We start from the raw sequence: 22,434 nt of genomic DNA on the forward strand, positions 1-22,434 counted from the left end.
ACCTTTGGACGATAAAATGTTACCTAAATCACACATAAACCTAACTAAATCGGGGTTATTTAAGTTTTGAGGTTATTTCACATTTTTCTCAATATCTTGAAAACCCCTGTTTTTATCACAAAAAAATCAATTGGTAAAAATCTTTTGAAGATCGAAGAACCCTCCAAAACCACTCTGGCATTGACGCAACACTGTACTGTGGTCCATACTTTCATGGGCATTCTCCTTTGGCACAGACAATCTTAAGACCCTGAGAAAGAACATAGGCTACTTTTTATTGCGAAATATGTGCCACGGGCGAAGCCGGGGCGGACCGCTAGTTCAGAGATAAGTAATTAATATTTTTTCTATTCAAGGTTTCCATGTCTGGGCCGTGAAGAAAGGGAAAAATTATTTTTTTTCTAAAAAAGGCTCAATTTGTAAGGAATAAAACTTCCCATAGCCCTGACTGAACCTAAAACACGAAAAAAATTAAATTATTCCATATGACGTCACTATTTACATCATCCTATATTATATGCCAGATATTGTTAGCCCCGCGTAGTAAAGTCAGTTTATACCTAAAATAAATATTAAGTAAGTACAAAGAAAATTTCAAGTCAACGTGCATGTAAGGAGTGGCACCCAATAAAATAGACAGAATGAAACAAAGTGTCGCCTCTATAGCGGTGAGTCAGTGACATCGCATAATCTATGACTGTCTAGCCGTCATTCGCGCGCCCCGCGCCGCCGCGCTTGGCGCACAGATTTTGTTCGTGGTGTCTGCTCCATATTAATATTATCTCAATGGTATTGGGGTGGATTTTTCAAACAAAGTAACTAGACAGAACTTATATTATCAAGATATCTTGATAATATAAGTACTGTCTCATTCTTTCCTTTAGACAAATATGAGATGGCATTATATTATTGGAATAACTGTTACTTGCACGTTGAAAAACCGGCCATTGTTGATTCTAACCTATTCACTACTAAAATAATTGCAATAAAATGTAGGCACTCTTTAAACATGTAGTAGCTAAAGTGTAAATTCGTTATTTCGTTAATTGTTGACTTAAGATCGTCACAGAGAAGTTATTTTTCGGGGGATAGATTACTTAAACTACGAGAAAATTGGTTGATGATATTATAAAAAAAAAATGCGATTTCGACTCATGCGTAGAATATGTATGTAAAACGTGTATGAAGTAATCGTAGGCCAACTACAATAAAAATAACAAATTATAAATATGTAATGACTAATGATATAAAAATATAATTTGTGACAAATTTAAGACTATGAATCTCATTTCGAATACTTAAAAAAATGCATCTTAATACTTATTATGATCATGTATTGTGCTTTAACAAAATAAGATCTTCGAAATCCTTTATTTTTCACGAGAAAAAAAATAATTACGTGTTAAAAAGTAACACGATGATAAATTATTGAAATCAAATTAATAATTTTGCGCATCATTAGCATTAGCTATGCTATATTAAATAATCCTTTTGTTCGTTTATTTGTCTCTTTCACTCTTTAACATCATTTGACGTACGTAAACGTTACTAAAATCATGGAATCGGGGATTATTATGAGTAATTTGAATTATTATCTTTATAATTTTTCAGAATTGAATTTCACAGCAAACAGCTCCCTAATGTCTAGGTACTAAGATCTAAAATCCCACTTGCGTATACGCAAGGGTAAATGCATAGTCGGAACAATGCTTAGGGTGCTTTTCCACCATAATGTACGAGCGAAGAATGTGTTAGTAAAGAGCCAATCATGTCGCTTCATTTAGTTTGAAGTTTAAAGCGTTCGAAGTGATACTATTGGTTATTAACAATTAACAAACACATTCCTCGCTACACAACCTCGTACATTACTGGTAAAAAACACCCTTTATCTTACTTTTACTCCGCGAAGCTTGCACAAATCGTTTAAAGTGCACATACTGAGGTATTACAAGTCTTCCGTACATTTTCCTCTTATCCTATACGAGATAGACTTACGAATTAAAATTTTCTTGTATTATGCGCTAGTGTACACTAAAAATAATTCTGTTATCATTTACGTACATTTAAAATTACAAACAAGGGATCGTTGGAGAGTTTTAAAGAAATTTTCTGGTAAATTATGTTTCCCTTGACAATTAAGAAGTATTTAAAATCATACGCGTTTATAAATATTTTTAAAACATAGCGCCAAAAATTGAGAATTGATTCAATTTATTATAGAGTTCTTTCTTCTTCTTCTTTCTTTTTAAAAGAAGAATTGTCAACAGCGGAAAAAGCCCAAAAATAATAATAAAATTTAGTCCCAAATTTACGTAAAATTAATTACATTTTCAATTCCACCACTACAATAGCGGCAATAGAATCCTATGCTTAATGTAAATATCCCCTTAGAATAATTGCTTAAGCAGTGCTTACTAATATATTATTATATTATATTAAGAATATACTCTCTTTACATATGCTAAGCCGATTTTGAGATTCGATCGAGTATTTACGTATTACATTCGTAATTAATTATTATCTATACACAGGTATAGATGTTGATAACTTATTAATAATTTTGAGCCAACATCATTTTTACAGAGTTGTAAAAGATCTGAAATATATTTATACTCAAACTAATCTATTGCATGTATTCGTTTTCGTTAAAGGTACATGTAACAATCGCGTTAATTTACGTGTTTCATTATTAAATGCACTATATTTGTATTTGTAGGCCAGAAGATTTAAATAGATAGTATTATATGTACTTCAGAAAGCATGTTTCCACCTCACAATTCCTGTGTCGCTTTTAATGAAATACCACATGTGATTACTGTAATTACGATTGTAGCCTGTGCCTTATGTTAGCGACACAAGACACCTTACAAACGTCGTTTTCCCTCATAGCTCATAAATTTTCCACATTCCGCAGGCGACACGATTTTTATAGACCTCTCGCTCACTAAGCTCCCCCAAATTGTACAAGCTAACAGGATCCCCCTATACACTTCTCCCCCCTCTATACAGAGGTCCCATGTCGATCAGCATCAAGAGTAACGTCCTCCGGGCTGGCGAGATCAGCGCGTAACCTCACACCGCGACCCGTTAGTGTCCAACGACACGCAGCTCGCTCACCGAGGGGAGATATCCTGGAATACATACTAATATTATAAATGCGAAAGTAACTCTGTCTGTCTGTCTGTTACTCAATCACGCCTAAACTACTGAACCAATTTTCGAGAAAGGACATAGGCTACTTTTTATCCCGGGAAAATTACGCAATCCTGAAAATCCCACGGGAACGGGAACTATACGGGTTTTTCTTTGACTGCGCGAACGGAAACCTTGTATTGTATAAAATAATTAAATAAAACGAGTACATATACTCGTTTTATTTAAAAAAAATTAAGTATTTGCAATCCCGTAGAACACCTTTGACAGTTTTGAAAAATAACGCTAATAGAAGTTCGCAAGAAGACATTACTTATCTACTCTTTTTTTAAAAATATTTTAGCAAATTCTGATGAACAAGTTTTCAACGTCAGTTAAGAATTTTATGAGTTTATCAATCACAAAGAATTTTCTCATTTCCCTAAGAGAAGGATCCTGTTTATAAATGCGCATTGATAAAGTGTAATAGGGCCAGTTTCACAATTTGCCGATTAAGTCACTCATAAGCCATTAATCACTTCGACGTATATTTTCATACCATATCTGTCATTCTAATCGACAGATAGGCAATATGGAACATATCCGAAAGTTGTAAATCCTATCCTATCTTAGTGTGTTTGTACCTGCATAACGCGGAATCTGGTGTGTCCTCAACGTGCGGGGCTCGCTCTTCGTCCGGGGAAGACGAGCCGCTAGTTTCACTGGTCGCTTCGCTGCCACCACCACGGTATCTCTCTACACCATCTACAAAATAGAAAAAAAATAACGCGTGTTATGTCAGAAGTGAAACTTTGACAAAATTCAAAGATACTAAAATAGTCGCCTTACTCCATGACGCGAACTTGAAATTTTACTCTGAACGCGCGTGAAGAGGTTTCACTTCAATAAACAAGCCTATCTATTTAGACAAACCTAATTTCTCTAAAATCTTTCAATGTGTATCTGGAAACCTGAAGATGCTTTATAGTTCTCAGAGCTACACAGATAATTCAAATGAAAACAAAAATCATTCGAGTTTGGTAATAAAATACAAACTGTTCATAACATACCTCGCCTGTCATCGCAGTCAGGCGCGTCCTCTAAGCTGCGCAGGATTTCCGCGCACAATTCCGATTCCAATGGCACGGGGTTGTCCGACTCTCTGGAATGTTATATTATACTTCATTACTTTTTTAAGAAGTGCACAATGCACATATTGCCGAGGTCATATCTACTATATAAAAATAAGTCGAGTTTTCCTTCCTGACGCTATAACTCCAGAATGCACGAACCGATTTCCACGGTTTTGCATTCGTTGGAAAGGTCTCAGGCTCCGTGAGGTTTATAGCAAAGAAAAGGTGTCTCTGGTGGCGAAACGAAATTCGCTCGGTTTGCTAGTTTAATATAAATAAGCAATGTATTCACAAAAGTATTCATATTTAACGATGCATCAATGTGTGACAAAGAAACGTGTACGTTATGTTTGTGTGTATGATGATATGTGTGAAATGTTTCGTGAGCGTATCTGCAATGTGTGGGTATCTTTATGCGTTTGTGTGCGTGGAAAGACGACTCTGCATCGTTTGGTGTAGTTGCCTGCATGTGTGTGAAGGCTTTTCGTACGTCCCCAATCTCAATGTGGGTGTGTGTGTTTGCGTGTGTGTGTAGGAAGGATTGCCTACATGCGTGTAAAGGCGTTATCGTTATCTAATCTCCATGTTCGTACATGTGTGTGTGTGTGTGTGTGTGTGTGTGTCACCTGTTGTGCAGCACGAGCGCTATGGCGGCGGGGTGCGGCACGGGCGGCAGGTGCGGCGCGCGCGGGCTGAACGCGCTCGCGTCCAGCGCCGGCGCCGCCACGCGCGGCAAGGGCGCTCCGCCCCACTCGGCGCACATGCCCCATGGACCTGCGCATGCGCAACACATTTTAAAACATCTGTTTCTAACAAAAATAAACAAATTGATTGTTCGTCAGATTTTAACGAAAACGAACAGGTATACGTTGAACGCATCGAACGAAACTAAAAAAATTTTTTTAAATTTTGCTGTAGATACAAGGCTTCCTTGACACGTTCTACGCATTTAGTACGTAAACTATGCGATCAATTTAAACTTTTTTTTTTTTATATTCGCTCAAAGCTTAATACACTACAAGCTCTCACCGCCAGCGAGTCCCCAGTCGTCCCGCTCGGCGAGCACGTCGGGCGGCGCGTGGTCCCGCGCACAGCGCGCCTCCCACGTGCCCACCGCACCGCCCGCTTCTAGAGGTAGTCGGGCTTCGCCCTCCTCTAGCGGCACGAGGATCTCTGCGTCGAATACCTGGATAGCAACACAATATTTTGTAATATGAAATTTTTTAAATTAAATTTTTCTTTAGTTCTACAGCATTAAAATGTGTCAAATCACATATATGTATTATATTATTTTTCAACCTCATTTCATTTCATTTCAAAAACTAATAGAAAAAATATCATGAGAGGAAGCCGCGCTTTTTGGCCGCACCTTGGCAAAATTTCTTCAAGTTAGAAAATCTTAAATGGTGTGTTTGTGCACGACGGCGTGCGTGTGTGAATGAGTATGTGTGTGTGTATGTATATGTTTGCGTGATTATACACGTGCGTGCGTGTGTGAATGTGTGTGTGTGTGAGCGTGCCTGATTATGCATGTGCGTGCGTGTGTGTATACGTACGTGTCTAGTAACTACAAATAACTAATATCTAACCTCAGCGAGCGTATTAGCGGCTAGCGCGTGCCAGTCGTTCGGCTCGAGGCCGCGCGCCGCCCACCAGTCGTCCGCGCGCGCTGCTGTGCCCAGCTGCCGAGCCAGCTCCTGTGCGGACGCTTGGATCGCTTTCTGCAATAAAAAAATATTAAAATTGAGCACTTTATAAACTGCGTTCTAGAAACAAAAAAAAATATACATAATATATATTAAAATATATACTGGTCCGATTTGAAAAATTCTTTCGGTGTTAGATAGTCCATTTATCGAGGAAGGCTATATATCATCACGCTAAGACCAACAGCTAGTTCTTCTATTTGTTCTCAACCGCAGGTCGTGCGGTGGCATGCGGCAGCGCGCCCGTGCCGTATCACTGAGCCCGAGCGCGAGAACTACTGGACCGATTTGAAAAATTATTTCGGTGTTAGATAGCCCATTTATCGAGTTAGGCTATAGGCTATATATCATCACGTTAAGACCAACAGCTAGTTCTTCTACAGGGTGACTGGTGTGACGTGATCCTTCAAAGGGGTTATACTATAGGTCATTTGCAACAAATTAAGTTCAGTTAACTAGGGGTCAAAAATGGATGGTTATTGAGCTATGACGGATTTTGATATGAAAATTTTCTGCCTTTTTACCAAAAACAATTAATTATGAAAAAACTACTACACTGTTAACATTCAATTGATATTTTTTTGAAAGCCGAAGAATGAGCGATCAGTTTAAAAAAAAAAAAAACTTGCCCAAAACTTGCATCACCTCAAAAAGAAAAGGGTCATAGCTCAATAACCATCCATTTTTGACCCCTGGTTAGCTGGACTTAATTTGTTGCAAATGACCTCTAGTATAACCCCTTTGAAGGATCACGTCGAATTACCAGTCACCCTGTATAATCTGTGCTCACCCTTAGCTCGTGCGGCGGCATGCGGCAGCGCGCCCGAGCCGCGTCACTGAGCCCGAGCGCGAGGTCCCGTCTCCGCGCCGCGAGCTTCTCGCGTCCAGACGCTACCAGCTCGCTGCACTCCTTCTCGAGCTGCTTGTACGCGCCCGTCTGGGGAATCAACAAACAAAAAAAAATTGGATTAAAAAAATTGGTTGTCTGTAAAGTCGGTTTACTGACGATAGTTGAACGTGACAACGATTGTGCTTCTTTGTCGCTCGTTCCGCGCTCTCGCTTGCACTTCAAGCCTTACATGGAACGCTTCAGAGCGAGGTAACGCCGCATGAGTCATGTTTTTTCGGGCGTGCAGCCGGCTCTATCGAATTATAAGACGTTGTCACGTCAAGAAAACATATCAAATTTTTTTTCGGATATGTGAGCAAACTTTTTCTGACTGTCTATATGTATTATGTATCCAACAAAAAAAGAAATGTCGAATATGTAACTCCTGCAGCTATTTTTACTCATCCAAGTGTAGCAAGTTATGTTTGGGTTACACACAGAACAGTAAAAACTAATAGAAGTGTGATGTGGGCGTGGCCCACGTGTCACTAGTAAGGTAAGATCACCTAACTTGCTCTCAGTTGTGCGCAGAAAAATATTCGAGTCGGTTGTCAGCTGTCAAACCTTTTTTCCATATTTATTCATTAATAAGGACGTGTTGTTTTGTATTAGAGACCAAAAATGATAGCAGACACAATAATATCAGCAATGGAGGCATTTCATACCATCGGTAAGTCTTATTTTAATTTATTTTAAATATATTTTATGTTATAACTTCGCTTGTCGTAATTTGTCAAAAATTTATAAAAATATTAAGTCAAAATGAACCTTAATCCATAAGAAATTAGTACTAATATAGATTGAATAGCAAACAAGACTTACTGGAATATTATTGCAATAAACAAACGAATGTCGGATTAGTGATGCATGTGGCGCATATAGACAGTATCGATACTTTAGAAAAGACAATCACTATAAAATATTAAATTTTATTTTATTTTTCCTTAGCTTTCATTAGTCCTATTTATTTATAGATTTTCCAAAGAGGCTAATTTAAAAGAGAAATGGATAAATGCAACGTGACGAGTTAACTGGATGCCGTACAACACAAAGCAGTCTAACAAAGGCCACCGATACATCAAACCTACGGCAGTTCCAAGATTTAAAATAATGCATAATTTCTGTTTGTATTTTGTAAATATAGATTTATACTATTCTATTCCGTTTTTTATTTTAATATAATAATATGAAAAGACGTACTTAGTAGTAATAAACATACTCCAAAATGTGACACATTATACTATACTCATATAATAGAAAGCAAAAAAAATTCACAAAAAAATATTTATTTGTGAATTATCGATAACAAGGCTGACATCCCTTAGAGCATAGCATCAAGTTAATGTCATTAATGTAGAGTGATACAAATTTCAACCTTATCTTTATGTGTTGAGGTTCAAAGTCATATGTATCGAAAACTAACGCCCTCTGTTGTGGAGTAGCTGAATGTTTTCGAATTTGGAATTTCTGAGCAAAGAGAAACAAAACAGCTAATATGCCTAGAGATGCTATATTAAAATAAACCGTAACAGGGTGCGTTAGGGTACATATTGAAATGCTGAATTTATAACCTAAGTCAGTTTTTACTCAAATTAAGCTGTCCAATCAAAGGCATAGTTTACTTGTAGTGTACTGTATAACTATCGATTTAAATGTGTGGGTTTGGCGACACTGGTTTTCATACTAATTATGACATTATAGCACTTCTATTAGTTTTTACTGTTCTGTGGGGTTACATTATTTATTTAATTAAAAAAAAATGTGTGCATGAACTAGTGTACGCACGTAAGAAGTGAAACTTCTTTATGACCTTATTTTTCTCAAAAAATAATTTACTATATGCAACTTTACAGAAATACGTCGAATCACGCGTGGTAGGGTTAAGAAAAAGATGGCGCGTAACGGAAAAATGTCAAGCGTAACGAAAAATTTTTTTCCAACACCGATAAAGAAGTTTCACTTCAAAAATACAAAAAAAAAAACATCATATAAAAAGTATATTCGGATGTGTGAGCAAACTTTCTCTTACTGTCTATATGTATCCAACAAAAAGAGAAATGTCGAATATGTAACTGCTGCAGCTATTTGTACTCATCCTAGTGCCGCTAGTAATTTTTGGGTAAAACACACCTAGCTACACTAGGGTAAGAGTAAAAAAAAAATAACGATTTGGAGTTTAAAAAAGACCGATGATTGATAAGAAGAAAAGATGAATAATTTCTATAAACAGGTATGCAGTAATTAAATTTCAAAATTGCACATTTAATCATTATTTATCGCAAACTACAAGTGTTTTTACATTGTATGTCTATATACAAATGTATCTATCTGTATATACCTTCGCGATCTGCACAGAAAACGGTCCAAAGCAGGCGTCCACAAAGTGTCTGTAATCCCTCAGCGGTCGTTCAACCGCCGCCTCCCACTGCGCCGCCCACGCGCTCAGCTGCTCGCTCTCTGCGCGCGCGCACACCGCTGCTAGCGCTTGCGCAGCACTGGGATTACGTGAAAAAACATTTTCATGAGTTTTTATGAAGAAAATTGTGTATAGTTCACAATATTGTAACGGATAGGTGTAAAAAAAAAAAATACAAAACTACCTTCGAAATTATGAATTTTTTTATGTAAATATAATGTTATAAACGTAAAATTTCATTTTTTACACACACTTCAAAGGTCTTAAGCATTAACATTCACAGCAAGTATTTTAAAAGCTTCTCAGCACTCCCTGTTGTGAGATAACCTCCGACTAAACACACCTACTAATTGCGCCATCTAGCGTCATCTGATACGAAACACGGAAGCGCATTATCACATCACGTGTAAACATGCATTTTCGAATGGCCCACTTTTTGTCACAGCACACATTAAGACGCGTACACACTCACGCGTAAATCTAATCACAGCACTCACTAAGACGTATACACTCTCCTAGCTACAAGCTCTTCCCACTCGCCCGCCCCTAGCTACAAGCTCCTCCCACACGTCCAGCCCTACCTACAATCTACTCTCACTCCCCCCCGCACCCACCTACTAGTCTCGTCACATCACTCATTAAGACGCGTACACACGCACGCGTAAATCTAATCTCAGCACTCACTAAGACGTATACATTTTCCTAGCTACAAGCTCTTCCCACTCGCCCCACCCCTAGCTCCTCCCACTTCTGTTCGGGACGTCATGGCACTCGTCGGCTTACCGGGCTGTTCACAGTGTCGCACACAAGCTCCTCCCACTCGCCCCTCCCCTAGCTACAAGCTCCCCACTCGCCCCGCCCCTAGCTACAAGTCCACATACGCCCCGTCCCTAGCTACAAGCTCCTCCCACTCGCCCCGCCCCACTCACGTGATCTGATAGCTCGCGCGGCAGTGCAGGCCTGGCCCGGCGACGCGCGCCGCGAACGCCGAGTCGTGCGCGGGCACGCGGGCCGCGCGCACGATCACCCAGCGCCACGCCACGCGCTCCCACACACCGCGGCACGCCCACCAACCCACGCCGCCTAACATTAAAAAAATTCAAAACAAAAGATATAGGTATGTATCACTTTTTTTTTCAAAAAAAAAAAACAATAAAAATCTGTAAGTAACCGTTTATTTAACCGACCCACACCACCTATTATAAAAAAATTTCAAACTAAGGACATCACAACCTTTTTTTAATCAAAAAAATCAATTAATTTTTTTATATAACCACCCCACACCACCTTATTACACAAAAAACATTGAAACCAAGGATATTGCAACATTTTCTTTGTATGAAAAAAAGAATCACGTAAATCGGTTCAGAAACCTCGGAGTAATCGGTGTACATAAATAAAAAAAAAAATTATACCGGCCGGATTGATAACCTCCTTTTTTGAAGTCGATTAAAAAAACAAAGTCTGTTACCAAAACCCTTCATGCATTGTTCTCAATATACACAAATATTTCACAAATCATTTAAGAAACAACTTACCGACAAGTAATATAAGCGCAGAGAGCGGACAGAGTACAATCGCGACTACGATTGCGAGGAGCGGCTGGAGTATTCCTAGTATTGCGATACGCCATATTAACACTTCGAATAACACGAACCATCTGTAAATTGAACAAAAAAATAATATGATTGTACACGAAACCATAATCTATAGACACAATTAGTGAATCTCGGTGAGCCAGATAGAGGGGGTAAACATAAAAATATTGAAAGAGGAGCTAATTAAAGAGACAATAGAGCACATGGAAAGTCCCCACAGGCTCACAGTGGCACGGTGAGCGTGACAGCCCACAGAGCGCGCAGAGCGCTAGAGCCATAGAAACGCCTAATGATCGAGAAAAATATCAACTGTAGCGCTAACACACTGCGGCTCAAGGTCACCGACGCGACGCTGTAACTCTCACGTACACAGTTCCACGGATATAGAGCACCTGTTGATACACAGTTCCACGGGTACAGCACCTGTCGATACACAGTTCCACGGGTACAGCACCTGTTGATACACAGTTCCACGGGTACAGCACCTGTCGATACACAGTTCCACGGGTAGAGCACCTGTTGATACACAGTTCCAGTACAGCACCTGTTGAGCTTGCCCGGGTTGGGCGTGTCCAGCTCGTACAGCAGCGCGCTGGCCGCGTGCAGCGCCAGGGCCAGCGCCGGCGCCCACAGCGGCACGGACAGCGCTGCGCACAGGGACAGCGCGCTGACTGCCAGCGCGGCCAGCGGGAACAGCAGCAGCAGCGCCAGCGAGCCCAGCCCGCCCACCAGCCCGTACGTCCACACGCGGTGCGCTTGCCGGCTCAGCCCTTTGCCCAGCAGACCTGATCAATACATTTGGAGAACTTTCATGCACAAAGTTTTAGTGATAAATTGACAATGAATAGGAAATTAACGGTCATGGAAATGCATTTCAACAAATTCAAACTCAAACATTTATTTATTCAATTAGACTTCTTCTAGAAGCACTTAAACACACGATAGAAGCACAGAATAAAACAATGAGCGAAGTATCCTGTCAAATTGACCTAAAAATATACAACATATTGAAGTACTGTACGGTTTAAACTTCATTTCTGATTACAGACTAATTAGAGCTTCTTATTTTCTACAAAAAAATATGAATGATTTGATTTAATTCCAAAAAGAAATAAATCAAAATTGATCCTACGATCTCTGCGATACATTGCGACGGTACTGCAGAACAACTATTACTACATTGTTTTTTCTGTATATTTTTTAAACGTATTTCTGTTTTTATCCATCTTCGGTACACACTGTCTCACTAAATACATAAATGGATTTTCTTTCTTTCTAGATCAAAATCACTAAGATTTTCCGATATTTTCTTTAATTATCCTGTAAATAACATATCGCTCACCCGTATCTGGTTCCGTTTCGAACCTCGTCCGCTCCTTGGACACATATCGCCACAGTTGTAACAGACGAGACCACATCGTTTGCGTTTCGCTACTCCTCTTTGGAAATAGAGTTCCGTTTACCTGAACAAAGAAATTAATGTATTGTTTTATGAATTAATGTGCATCGGTACAAATAAATGTATTTTCTTTCTTTAATAAAATAATATAAAAAAAAAATATATTTAATAAAGTTTGGAAATAAAACAATATCGAGACAAATACAAATGAAAGAGCGAAGACTGTAATTGCATTCTTCTAACATTTTTTTCTAATTTTAAGGATTTATTTGCATGCCGACACATTTAAATCCTGCGAAAAATACCTGCGATAATTCCAAGTCAGGCACGAACGGTTTGACACAGAGTAATGTGCGTAGAGAGAGCGGCGAACACCACGGCACCACCACGCCCAGCAGGAACATGATGTTCCACGTCCAGGACCACGCTCTGTGAGATAATTACTCTGTATATAATTTATGATGATATAAATAATATAATCATAACAATCAATGTAATCTGATCAACAAAAAACCTGGCGAATTGTTTTTTTTTCGCCAAGTCCAGCAAACGACAAAAAAAACGACATGGCTTACCATCCTGTTTTCGTAGCAATTCAGCCATAATATTTTGTTCATGTTATTTGTTATCATTTATAATTCAGGATAATAAGATTATTTTATTGAATTATCACCGATCCTTGATAAGTATACAAAGTTCGATTTAAGGAACTGTTTACCTATTTTATCAGAGTGATTATTATTGAGCTTATTTTTACATAATATTTATTTTTTATTTTTGAAGTGAAACTTTTTTATGCGCGTTGAGACTTGAGAGTAAAATTTCAAGGTCTCGTCATGGCAATACCGTCACGTCATGGAGTAAGGCGAGGATATTGGTTTCTTTAATCTTGAAATTATATTTTTGGTTTTATGGCATTCAAATAATTTTTTATAAATTTATATTTTTTTAAGTTTCCAAAGAAGTTTCACTTCTGCTACACCAGTGACCTGTGCGCCAGCGTGAGCAGCCGCCAGGCCGGCCAGCGCGTGCAGGCGGCGCGCAGCGTGTCGCGGTGCGCGAGGAACACGGGCTGCGGGGGGGCGCCACTGACCTGTGCGCCAGCGTGAGCAGCCGCCAGGCCGGCCAGCGCGTGCAGGCGGCGCGCAGCGTGTCGCGGTGCGCGAGGAACACGGGCTGCGGGGGGGCGCCACTGACCTGTGCGCCAGCGTGAGCAGCCGCCAGGCCGGCCAGCGCGTGCAGGCGGCGCGCAGCGTGTCGCGGTGCGCGAGGAACACGGGCTGCGGGGGGGCGCCACTGACCTGTGCGCCAGCGTGAGCAGCCGCCAGGCCGGCCAGCGCGTGCAGGCGGCGCGCAGCGTGTCGCGGTGCGCGAGGAACACGGGCTGCGGGGGGGCGCCACTGACCTGTGCGCCAGCGTGAGCAGCCGCCAGGCCGGCCAGCGCGTGCAGGCGGCGCGCAGCGTGTCGCGGTGCGCGAGGAACACGGGCTGCGGGGGGGCGCCACTGACCTGTGCGCCAGCGTGAGCAGCCGCCAGGCCGGCCAGCGCGTGCAGGCGGCGCGCAGCGTGTCGCGGTGCGCGAGGAACACGGGCTGCGGGGGGGCGCCACTGACCTGTGCGCCAGCGTGAGCAGCCGCCAGGCCGGCCAGCGCGTGCAGGCGGCGCGCAGCGTGTCGCGGTGCGCGAGGAACACGGGCTGCGGGGGGGCGCCACTGACCTGTGCGCCAGCGTGAGCAGCCGCCAGGCCGGCCAGCGCGTGCAGGCGGCGCGCAGCGTGTCGCGGTGCGCGAGGAACACGGGCTGCGGGGGGGCGCCACTGACCTGTGCGCCAGCGTGAGCAGCCGCCAGGCCGGCCAGCGCGTGCAGGCGGCGCGCAGCGTGTCGCGGTGCGCGAGGAACACGGGCTGCGGGGGGGCGCCACTGACCTGTGCGCCAGCGTGAGCAGCCGCCAGGCCGGCCAGCGCGTGCAGGCGGCGCGCAGCGTGTCGCGGTGCGCGAGGAACACGGGCTGCGGGGGGGCGCCACTGACCTGTGCGCCAGCGTGAGCAGCCGCCAGGCCGGCCAGCGCGTGCAGGCGGCGCGCAGCGTGTCGCGGTGCGCGAGGAACACGGGCTGCGGGGGGGCGCCACTGACCTGTGCGCCAGCGTGAGCAGCCGCCAGGCCGGCCAGCGCGTGCAGGCGGCGCGCAGCGTGTCGCGGTGCGCGAGGAACACGGGCTGCGGGGGGGCGCCACTGACCTGTGCGCCAGCGTGAGCAGCCGCCAGGCCGGCCAGCGCGTGCAGGCGGCGCGCAGCGTGTCGCGGTGCGCGAGGAACACGGGCTGCGGGGGGGCGCCACTGACCTGTGCGCCAGCGTGAGCAGCCGCCAGGCCGGCCAGCGCGTGCAGGCGGCGCGCAGCGTGTCGCGGTGCGCGAGGAACACGGGCTGCGAGGGGTCGGAGCGCGGGGTGACGATGTTGGTGGGGCGCGCGCTGATGACGGTGGGGATGCGCTCGGCGCGCCCGCGGAAGTGCCGCACCACCGCCCAGTTGCGCGCCAGCCAGATGCGCGTCGCGAACCGGAACTCGTTCGTCGGCGTCTTCGCCGCGCGCAGCTCCTGTGCAAAACATTATAATTATATTTATTGAACCAGCCCTAGTGTTTGTTAATCTCTTATATATTAATTTCCATTAAATATAACTTTTTATAAAAAATTTTTTTTTTACTACAAATTATAATTTTTTTTCAACTACCCGCATTTTCGAAATTTTCTGAAAACTGTATATATTTCATAGCTACAGCAACTAAATTGAAAATCTCCATTACGAACATACCTTCATCAACAGCGGCTCCCTGTCCCTCAAGAACGTGAGGTCCCTCAGCAGGAAGTATCGATGCTGGTGCAGCTTGTGCGCCTGCATGGCCGCGGCCGCGTCCTCCATGGCCGTCCAGCGCAGCTCGGAGCGCAGGCGCTGTGCGGCTATCGCCAGCTTCTCGTTTCGCCACGCGTCCGCACGTGACAGGATCGGGTGGGACGCTCGTATGCGGGCTTCAGCGGTTGCTAGGCCGGCTTCGAGCTTGCGGCGCACACCCTCTTCCGCTCTGATGAATAATTATAATATTTTTATTTTTTGTTAAAAATATGCAATTAACGACGCGTGAATGTCCTTTTTAACCAAATGTTCCAGAATACGACAGGATTTGTGAATTCATAGATTTTATTTTTTAACTTTTAGTAAGTTTTTTTTTTGAAAGGAAAATTCTTTAACGGGGTTGGAAAAAAATTTAGTGTAACATTTTATCGCTACGCGTGACATTTTTCCGTTACTTTCTTTTTCTTATCCCTACCACGCGTGATTCGACATATTTCTGTAAAGTTGCATATAGTAAATTATTTTTTGAAAAATAAGGTCATAAAAAAGTTTCACTTCTTACATGTGTACACTAGTACACGCACACATTTTTTTCTTTTTTTATCACTTCTCTAACTTATCCTTTACATTACCTGGTGAGCGCAGCATACGCGCGCAGTTGGTCGGCAAGCAGGTCGGGCACGTCGGGCCCGAGCGCCGCGAGCTGCGCGCTCGACGTCACTGCGGCACATACGCGCGATACGTACTCGCGCATCGCAGCTGTTGATACCTCCTGTGTACACGAGATTTATACAAAAAATCACAAAAAAAAAAGTTTTTTTTTCTTCAACATTACATTACCAAAATGAGAGTTGAAAAAAAACATGCAAAACAAAATAATTTTATTTCAAGATACTCATGAAATTATTGTACCCATGTATGTCAATTACATATAAAGTATGACACACAGGTGATAGATAGGGAGGCGAGGTAGCTAAATGGCGTAATTCAACGGCGTCGTCGAGACTTATCAAAATCGAAAGAGAAAATAATTTCGAAAAGAAAAGCTTCTATGGTAAAAACCATTTTAGCGGTGGGTTTGGCGTGTACGGATTTTCAAAAATGTAAAAAAAAAAAAACAGTTACTTGGGCATTCTCGAGCGCGTCAGATATTCATACTACGTATGCCCCAAGTGCCTCTGATAACAACGGTATACTAATCTGCCGGTTTGCGTGGTGGGGCTAGGCATATAAATTCGTCAAAAATGCACAAAAAAAAATTTACTCGAGCGCGTCAGATTTTCGGAAGGGGTGTTAATTAGGCCCCAAGAAAGCTCCCCTTAAAAAAACTGACGATTACGGCATGACGATAAGTTACGATGAATTTTTGAAAATGCAGAAAAAAAAAGTCCTTTTGAAATACTCGAGCGCGTCAGATTTTCATAGGGGAGGTTTATCTAGGTATCCTGAAAGCATATTTTCTTAATCTGATAAAAATGTTGGTGGGTTCTCTTAATCTGACCGAAAAAGGTTTGTGGGTTTCTTTTTTTTAATCATCGTTATTTCATATCAATTTTTCTTACCACCCTCAGTTTTCGAGATATACTCCAAAAACCGGGAGTTTGAGTTTTTATGATGCTTCAAGTAAAAAAAAATTAAACTTTGGACAAAAATGAAAAGAGACCTTTTTTTGTAAAATAAAATTACCTTTTTTGTTTATTTAAACTTTGTTTTTTGAAAAAGTAAAGTTCGCGACTTATATGCTGCAACGCGTTTTTCGGAAGACGAAATGGCTCCTCCAGACTTCCGGTCATGCGGAAACCGGCAGATTTTGTGTTTTTAGTAAGTTTTAGATTATATTCTTCAAAATAAAAATAAAAAAAATCGCGCTCGAGAATGCCGGGTTAACGTTTTTTTTTTACAAGTTCGCGACCCTATAACTCGGCGGCGTCAAGGACTTATGGTCAGATTAATTAAATTTAGTCTTAAAACACTAAAATCAACCCCCAATATCTTAATCTGACGCGCTCGAGTATTTCAGACTATCGATTTTTTTTTACTAATCTGATCGTCTATCCTAGGCGCGCGTCACTACATATAGAGCTAAATAGTGAAAAAGTTTGTTCTATTAGGTCTAAGGTATCTCTCATATCTTAAACTGCCACGCTCGAGTATTGCAGAAAATTCCCCTCTTCGCCTCCCTATCTATGAAGCAAATAAATGAAATATAAAAAAACGTGTTAAAAAATCTAATCCATACTAATATTATAAATGCGAAAGTAGCTCTGTCTTCCTGTCTGTTACTCAATCACGCCTTAACTACTGAACCAATTTACATTAAATTTGGTATAGAGTTATTTTGATACCCGAGAAAGGACATAGGATAGATTTTATCGCGGAAATCCCACGGGAACGGGAACTATGCGGGTTTTTCTTTGACTGCGCAGGCGATGCCGCGGGTGGAAAGGTAGTTTTAAATAAAAAAATAAGCCCACCTCTTCTATATCTTTCAACGGCACTTTCTGGCTAGCTAGGTGCGCGGCGCGTTTCTCTCTAAAGTGCAGGAACCAGCCGCGCGACTCGCGCTCCAGTATCGCCTGCAGCGCGGGCGCGGCGCGGCGCAGCAGCTCGCGTCTGTACAGCCTTAAATCCACCTAATAACATTCATTTAGTTATTTACGCATTAAAATTCAGGATTCTCTTTGAAGGTTAAATTAACCTTAAATTGATCAAATTCATTTATTTGGAATAAAATACGTGCCTAAATACGTTTTTCTCAATTTTTATTTTGAAAAATTTATATGTGAAGTATTTGACATGAAATTTGCAAGTAAAGAATTGGCCATGTTTTTAATAATAATATAGTATACACGCACATTACTCATTCTGTCCTTTAAAAAAGTAATTGGTATTTTTTTTAATTATTAATATAATAATATACACGCACACACGCACGCACTGACACACACACACGCACGCACCTGCGTCCGCTGCGGCGTGGTGTAGGCGTGCGGCACGCGGGGCGCGGCGCGCGGCGGGTCCCGCGCGTCCGCCTTCTCGGCCGCGGCGCGACGCATAGCACGGGACACCCACGCGGCGAGCGCCGATATATCCTCGCGGTTTTCCGGCTGTAACAACGGAATGTTAATTATATTTTGCATTTTTTTGTGCTATCAAACAAAAAAAAAGAGTGTGTGTACTTATGTACACTCGTTAGAAGTTATACTTCTTTGGCGTAGGGAAAAAAATACTAGAATATATAACTTGAACATAGTTATCAATTTTCATACCACCTTGAACTAACTTCATGCTGTTAAATTTAGGTGTCGGTGTGCGCGCGCACTTTAGAGTAACCTTGCACCTAATTTGAATTGAATTTATCACCTACCTTGCATATCAATTCTGCAACTAAATACCGCGAGCGTTCTTCCCTTATTTTCTTATCAAGATCGCGAGCTTCTAGCCATGGCATACCGATGATTAAATCCAAAAGCCTGTAATCAATGTAAAGAAATATTTAACAAAAAATAAAAAAAAATCTTGCTCACGTATTAGTTACATACTCCAAAAACCTTACAAATATGTTTGATTTTAGGAGTATGCAATCATCATAAACACATACCTATGCAATCCCTTCAGAAGAGCTTTAACCCCCGCTATAACCGACAGCCGCTCGTCCCGCACCAGCCGGTCCCTCGCCACCACAACTATCAACGCTACAGCCCTCGCTACATGACAGTAGAGATCCTCTCTCGCACGCACTCTGCCACGCTGCAGCCAACCAGCTACACGCCACACGTGAGTCTGACCGGGGAAATGCCGGGATGGTACTTCGAATTCCCTGGAGACAAGGTGGCCGGTTTTGCGTTAATAGAAATTAGCGAACTGGTATAACAAAAAATATATAGTTGAAGGTGAACATCCTCCTTTTCTGCTGTTGATTTCAAATATGCTTAAGCTAAGAGAAACAATAAGAGATATTTAATGTATGTAAAAAGAAATGAAAGTCACAGAAAAAATTGACATTTTTTTTAAGGAAAGAATTATTGATAAAGAAATAAATATAAAAATATTTATGTGTTTGTCTATGAATTATTTTTGGCCTATGAATTATTATTTATTATCATTGGTGCATATTAAATTTTTTTGGAATTAAAATTGTCTATGGATCACTAAGTGCATGTCTGTTCTTTTATTACTATCAAGGCTAGAAAGAACAATCTTCTTATAATAAAGACAGCTCCATTAATACAAAATACATTATATAGATGTCTAGTACCTTTTATATTGTCTCATAACTAACACTAAAATAGTGTTTATTTCGAGAATTGTTTCACACAGAAACTAAGTATAAGAATATAACAATATCACACACAGATAAGAGTGAAGATGACATGATAATAAATATCCTATATGCTACATGAATTGTATGGTTCTAAATGGGAGCATGCTAAATATGACTTATGTATGAATGTAGGTGGCAATTATTCTATATAACCATATAGATTGGGTTGTATTTAAAAGTACTCAATGTACATATTTTAGTGGTATGGGGGAAATAAATTAAAGTAGTAAAGTGTAAAGTTCTCTTTGTTTTCTCATGTTTTATATTAACACTTCTCTTATAGGGGAGGACAAATAGACAGAATTGCATAACTGTTATTAAAAACAAATATTCTATAGCATACAAAATTAATATGATTAATATTGGTTTTTGTTTGTGTCAGTTGTACTGAGAATAGTTAGTAAAATCATTTAAGGTCCGTTCGCACCTCGCGTAACTGCGCGGCAGCGTAACGTACGAAAAATATTATTTCTTTAAATCGCACTACGAGACACCGAAACTACGCGCCACGGCCGAATTTGTCCAATAATTGGCAAATATGTCGCGCCATGTCGCATCACGTAGTTACATTTAGCAACTCAAATTCATTAAAAATATTGAATTAGTTTCACCATCACGTTAATATCATCACAATATTGCCACCTACATAAAATATAATACACATAAATAAACTACACATATACACGCGACATACCCCCATTCACGTATTGATTCCAATTGCTTAGTATTTAACTTCTTCTGCATAAATATATCCTTGTGACAGCTTTTAACAAGAAAATTACTTATATACTACATGATTATATTATACTACTGAATGGCATATATACTGAATAATGATAATTTGCACTAAATGATTAAATATCACTAAATGAAATCACTTAATATTAAAATATAATAATTTGTTTCAACACATGTTTTTAATTTTTTCTGCATTTATCACTTTTTTTTGTTTTTAAATTTGCTTTTATTATATACTATAGTATAAAAAATATGTTCTAAAAAAGCTTGATTGCAAAAGTAGTTTATCCTTTTTATATATAATATTAAAAAAAAAGTATGATCTTTTGTTATTCATAGCTAAATATACCCATTATCATAAAATATAATTACACAATTAACATAAATAAGTGCCTGTGAATACAACAAATACTTCCATTGTTTGTCCTTAAGTTTTCAGAACTCATTATACTTATTTTAAAATGAAGAAATTATGTTCTGACTGTATTGTTTTAACTAAATATCTTCCAACAGAAGAAGACAGATTTTAATGTATACTAACATCAGTCAGTCAGTCAGTCAGTCAGTCAGTCATGGGAGCATTATTAAATGATGAGTACACACTTATATAACATCAGTCAGTCAGTCAGTCAGTCAGTCATGGGAGCATTATTAAATGATGAGTACACACTTAAAAAGCAAATAAAACTTTGTAGAATAAATTATTAATTGTTATAATGATTTTGTGCATACTTAACTTATTGAACAAATAATGACAGGTGTAAATTTATGGAAAATGAAATGAATGATTCTATTTATTTTTATAATTTTCACATGATCTACACTTATTGCCTAAGCTTGTATGTCCCAAGGGGGTTACCATGATATCTTATAGCAGTATTATTTGCTGTTTGGGAAAATGATGGCACTAAACAACTGTCACTTTTCTATACTGGAAATAATACTGCTTTATGACATTATGGATGGAGACAGCAGTGAGAACAAAATAGGCCGGTTATTAATTAATAATCTTATTTAATAATAATATTATTTAATAATAAATATTAATAAGCATAGTATAAAATTAAACATATTTGCCTACCCTTTCTCCCTAATAGAATGCAATTGTTTCGGAGACAGAGGATGGGGCTCAATGCCTGCGTCAAGTGCTGCAGCATCAATCTCATCACATGGTGGTGCGATGATGATGTCCGATGGGTGATTACCTGGCCCGGTGAACCGAGATTGCGGCAGGACTGAAAGATAGAAAAACATTTTTAAAATAATTATATGTTTGTATTTATACAGTTACTAGTATTCATTGAAACTATGAATTAAAAACAATAGCACTTACTAATTTCTATGTTGTTGTGAATTAATCAGTTTTATGGAAGACAAACTTTCTAAATTCTTCAATCATGAAATTTATTGCATTCTCTCATGCAATGGGAGAATGTTAGAATTTTATGGTTTCTTGTTATATTATTTTGAATTTATGTTATTCATGTACTATAGTTTGATGACATTTTATATGTATCAAAATATTTAAATAAATTAAAAAAGTCACATACCAATAGGGAAAGTTTTCCAATGATACAGAAAATCCTCTGCAACTTGTTTTATGTTATTTACGAGCTGTTCAACTTCGGGAGGAGCTCCTACCAGGTTCACATCGAATCGCAAGGGCTCTCGCTCGGGCGCCGGCGCTTCTAGCAACAAGGAGTTAGGCCGCGAAGCCCGCTCGCCCTCACCAGACATTTTCAACAGCTTCTTACTTCATAAATTTAACTAATCACATAATGATACTGTGGGCGCAGTCGGCGGAGATATCACTTAACATCCGTAGACTTTTTTATTATTTACTTTCATTTGATCAATCATATCCGACGTCTATCGGACTGTGATGAACACTACATTTTCCCACATGTATTTTAGTGTCGGAATGTTGGATCGTTACGTCGAGTTATATATAATTTAAATAGAATTCAATCTAAGGTTTTGTAGGACAAAGCAATAGGACGAAAAAGACACAGGAAAAAGAAAACCAATACCTATTCTTTGAGTTTCTGTTTGAATTGTCAGGTGTCACTTTGACGCTTAAAACATGACAGCTGACAAATGCTATCCACCATTTTGATTCACAGATTCTGGGACTGTGTGGACAACAGTAGATAAACGAAAAATATTTGTATATCCTTGTCGATAGAATTTTTTTTTATCAATGGGATTGTAATTCATAATGGCAATTGGCAACACCAAATGCTTTATT

The 22,434-nt window shown here is 40.5% G+C and overlaps 1 protein-coding gene across 1 annotated transcript; it reads right to left on the minus strand.

Moving 5' to 3' along the window:
- Window positions 1–1,737: 1,737 nt before the first annotated feature.
- LOC123695551 lies at window positions 1,738–22,187 on the minus strand. Its single transcript, XM_045641431.1, has 22 exons — window positions 21,737–22,187; window positions 21,268–21,421; window positions 18,726–18,944; window positions 18,492–18,597; window positions 18,085–18,231; window positions 17,599–17,757; window positions 15,757–15,896; window positions 15,086–15,353; window positions 14,615–14,868; window positions 12,579–12,702; window positions 12,217–12,337; window positions 11,419–11,659; window positions 10,815–10,936; window positions 10,206–10,359; window positions 9,199–9,355; window positions 6,762–6,908; window positions 5,855–5,986; window positions 5,295–5,451; window positions 4,892–5,039; window positions 4,203–4,294; window positions 3,777–3,897; window positions 1,738–3,131 (listed from the first exon to the last, which is right to left on the minus strand). The coding sequence occupies exons 1-22, from the start codon at window positions 21,921–21,923 to the stop codon at window positions 3,002–3,004; spliced, it is 3,480 nt and encodes a 1,159-aa protein (XP_045497387.1). The 5' UTR covers window positions 21,924–22,187; the 3' UTR covers window positions 1,738–3,001.
- Between the last annotated feature and the right edge of the window lie 247 nt (window positions 22,188–22,434).

The sequence above is a fragment of the Colias croceus genome, chromosome 11 (genome assembly GCF_905220415.1).
Source record: "Colias croceus chromosome 11, ilColCroc2.1".
Lineage (NCBI taxonomy): Eukaryota > Metazoa > Arthropoda > Insecta > Lepidoptera > Pieridae > Colias > Colias croceus.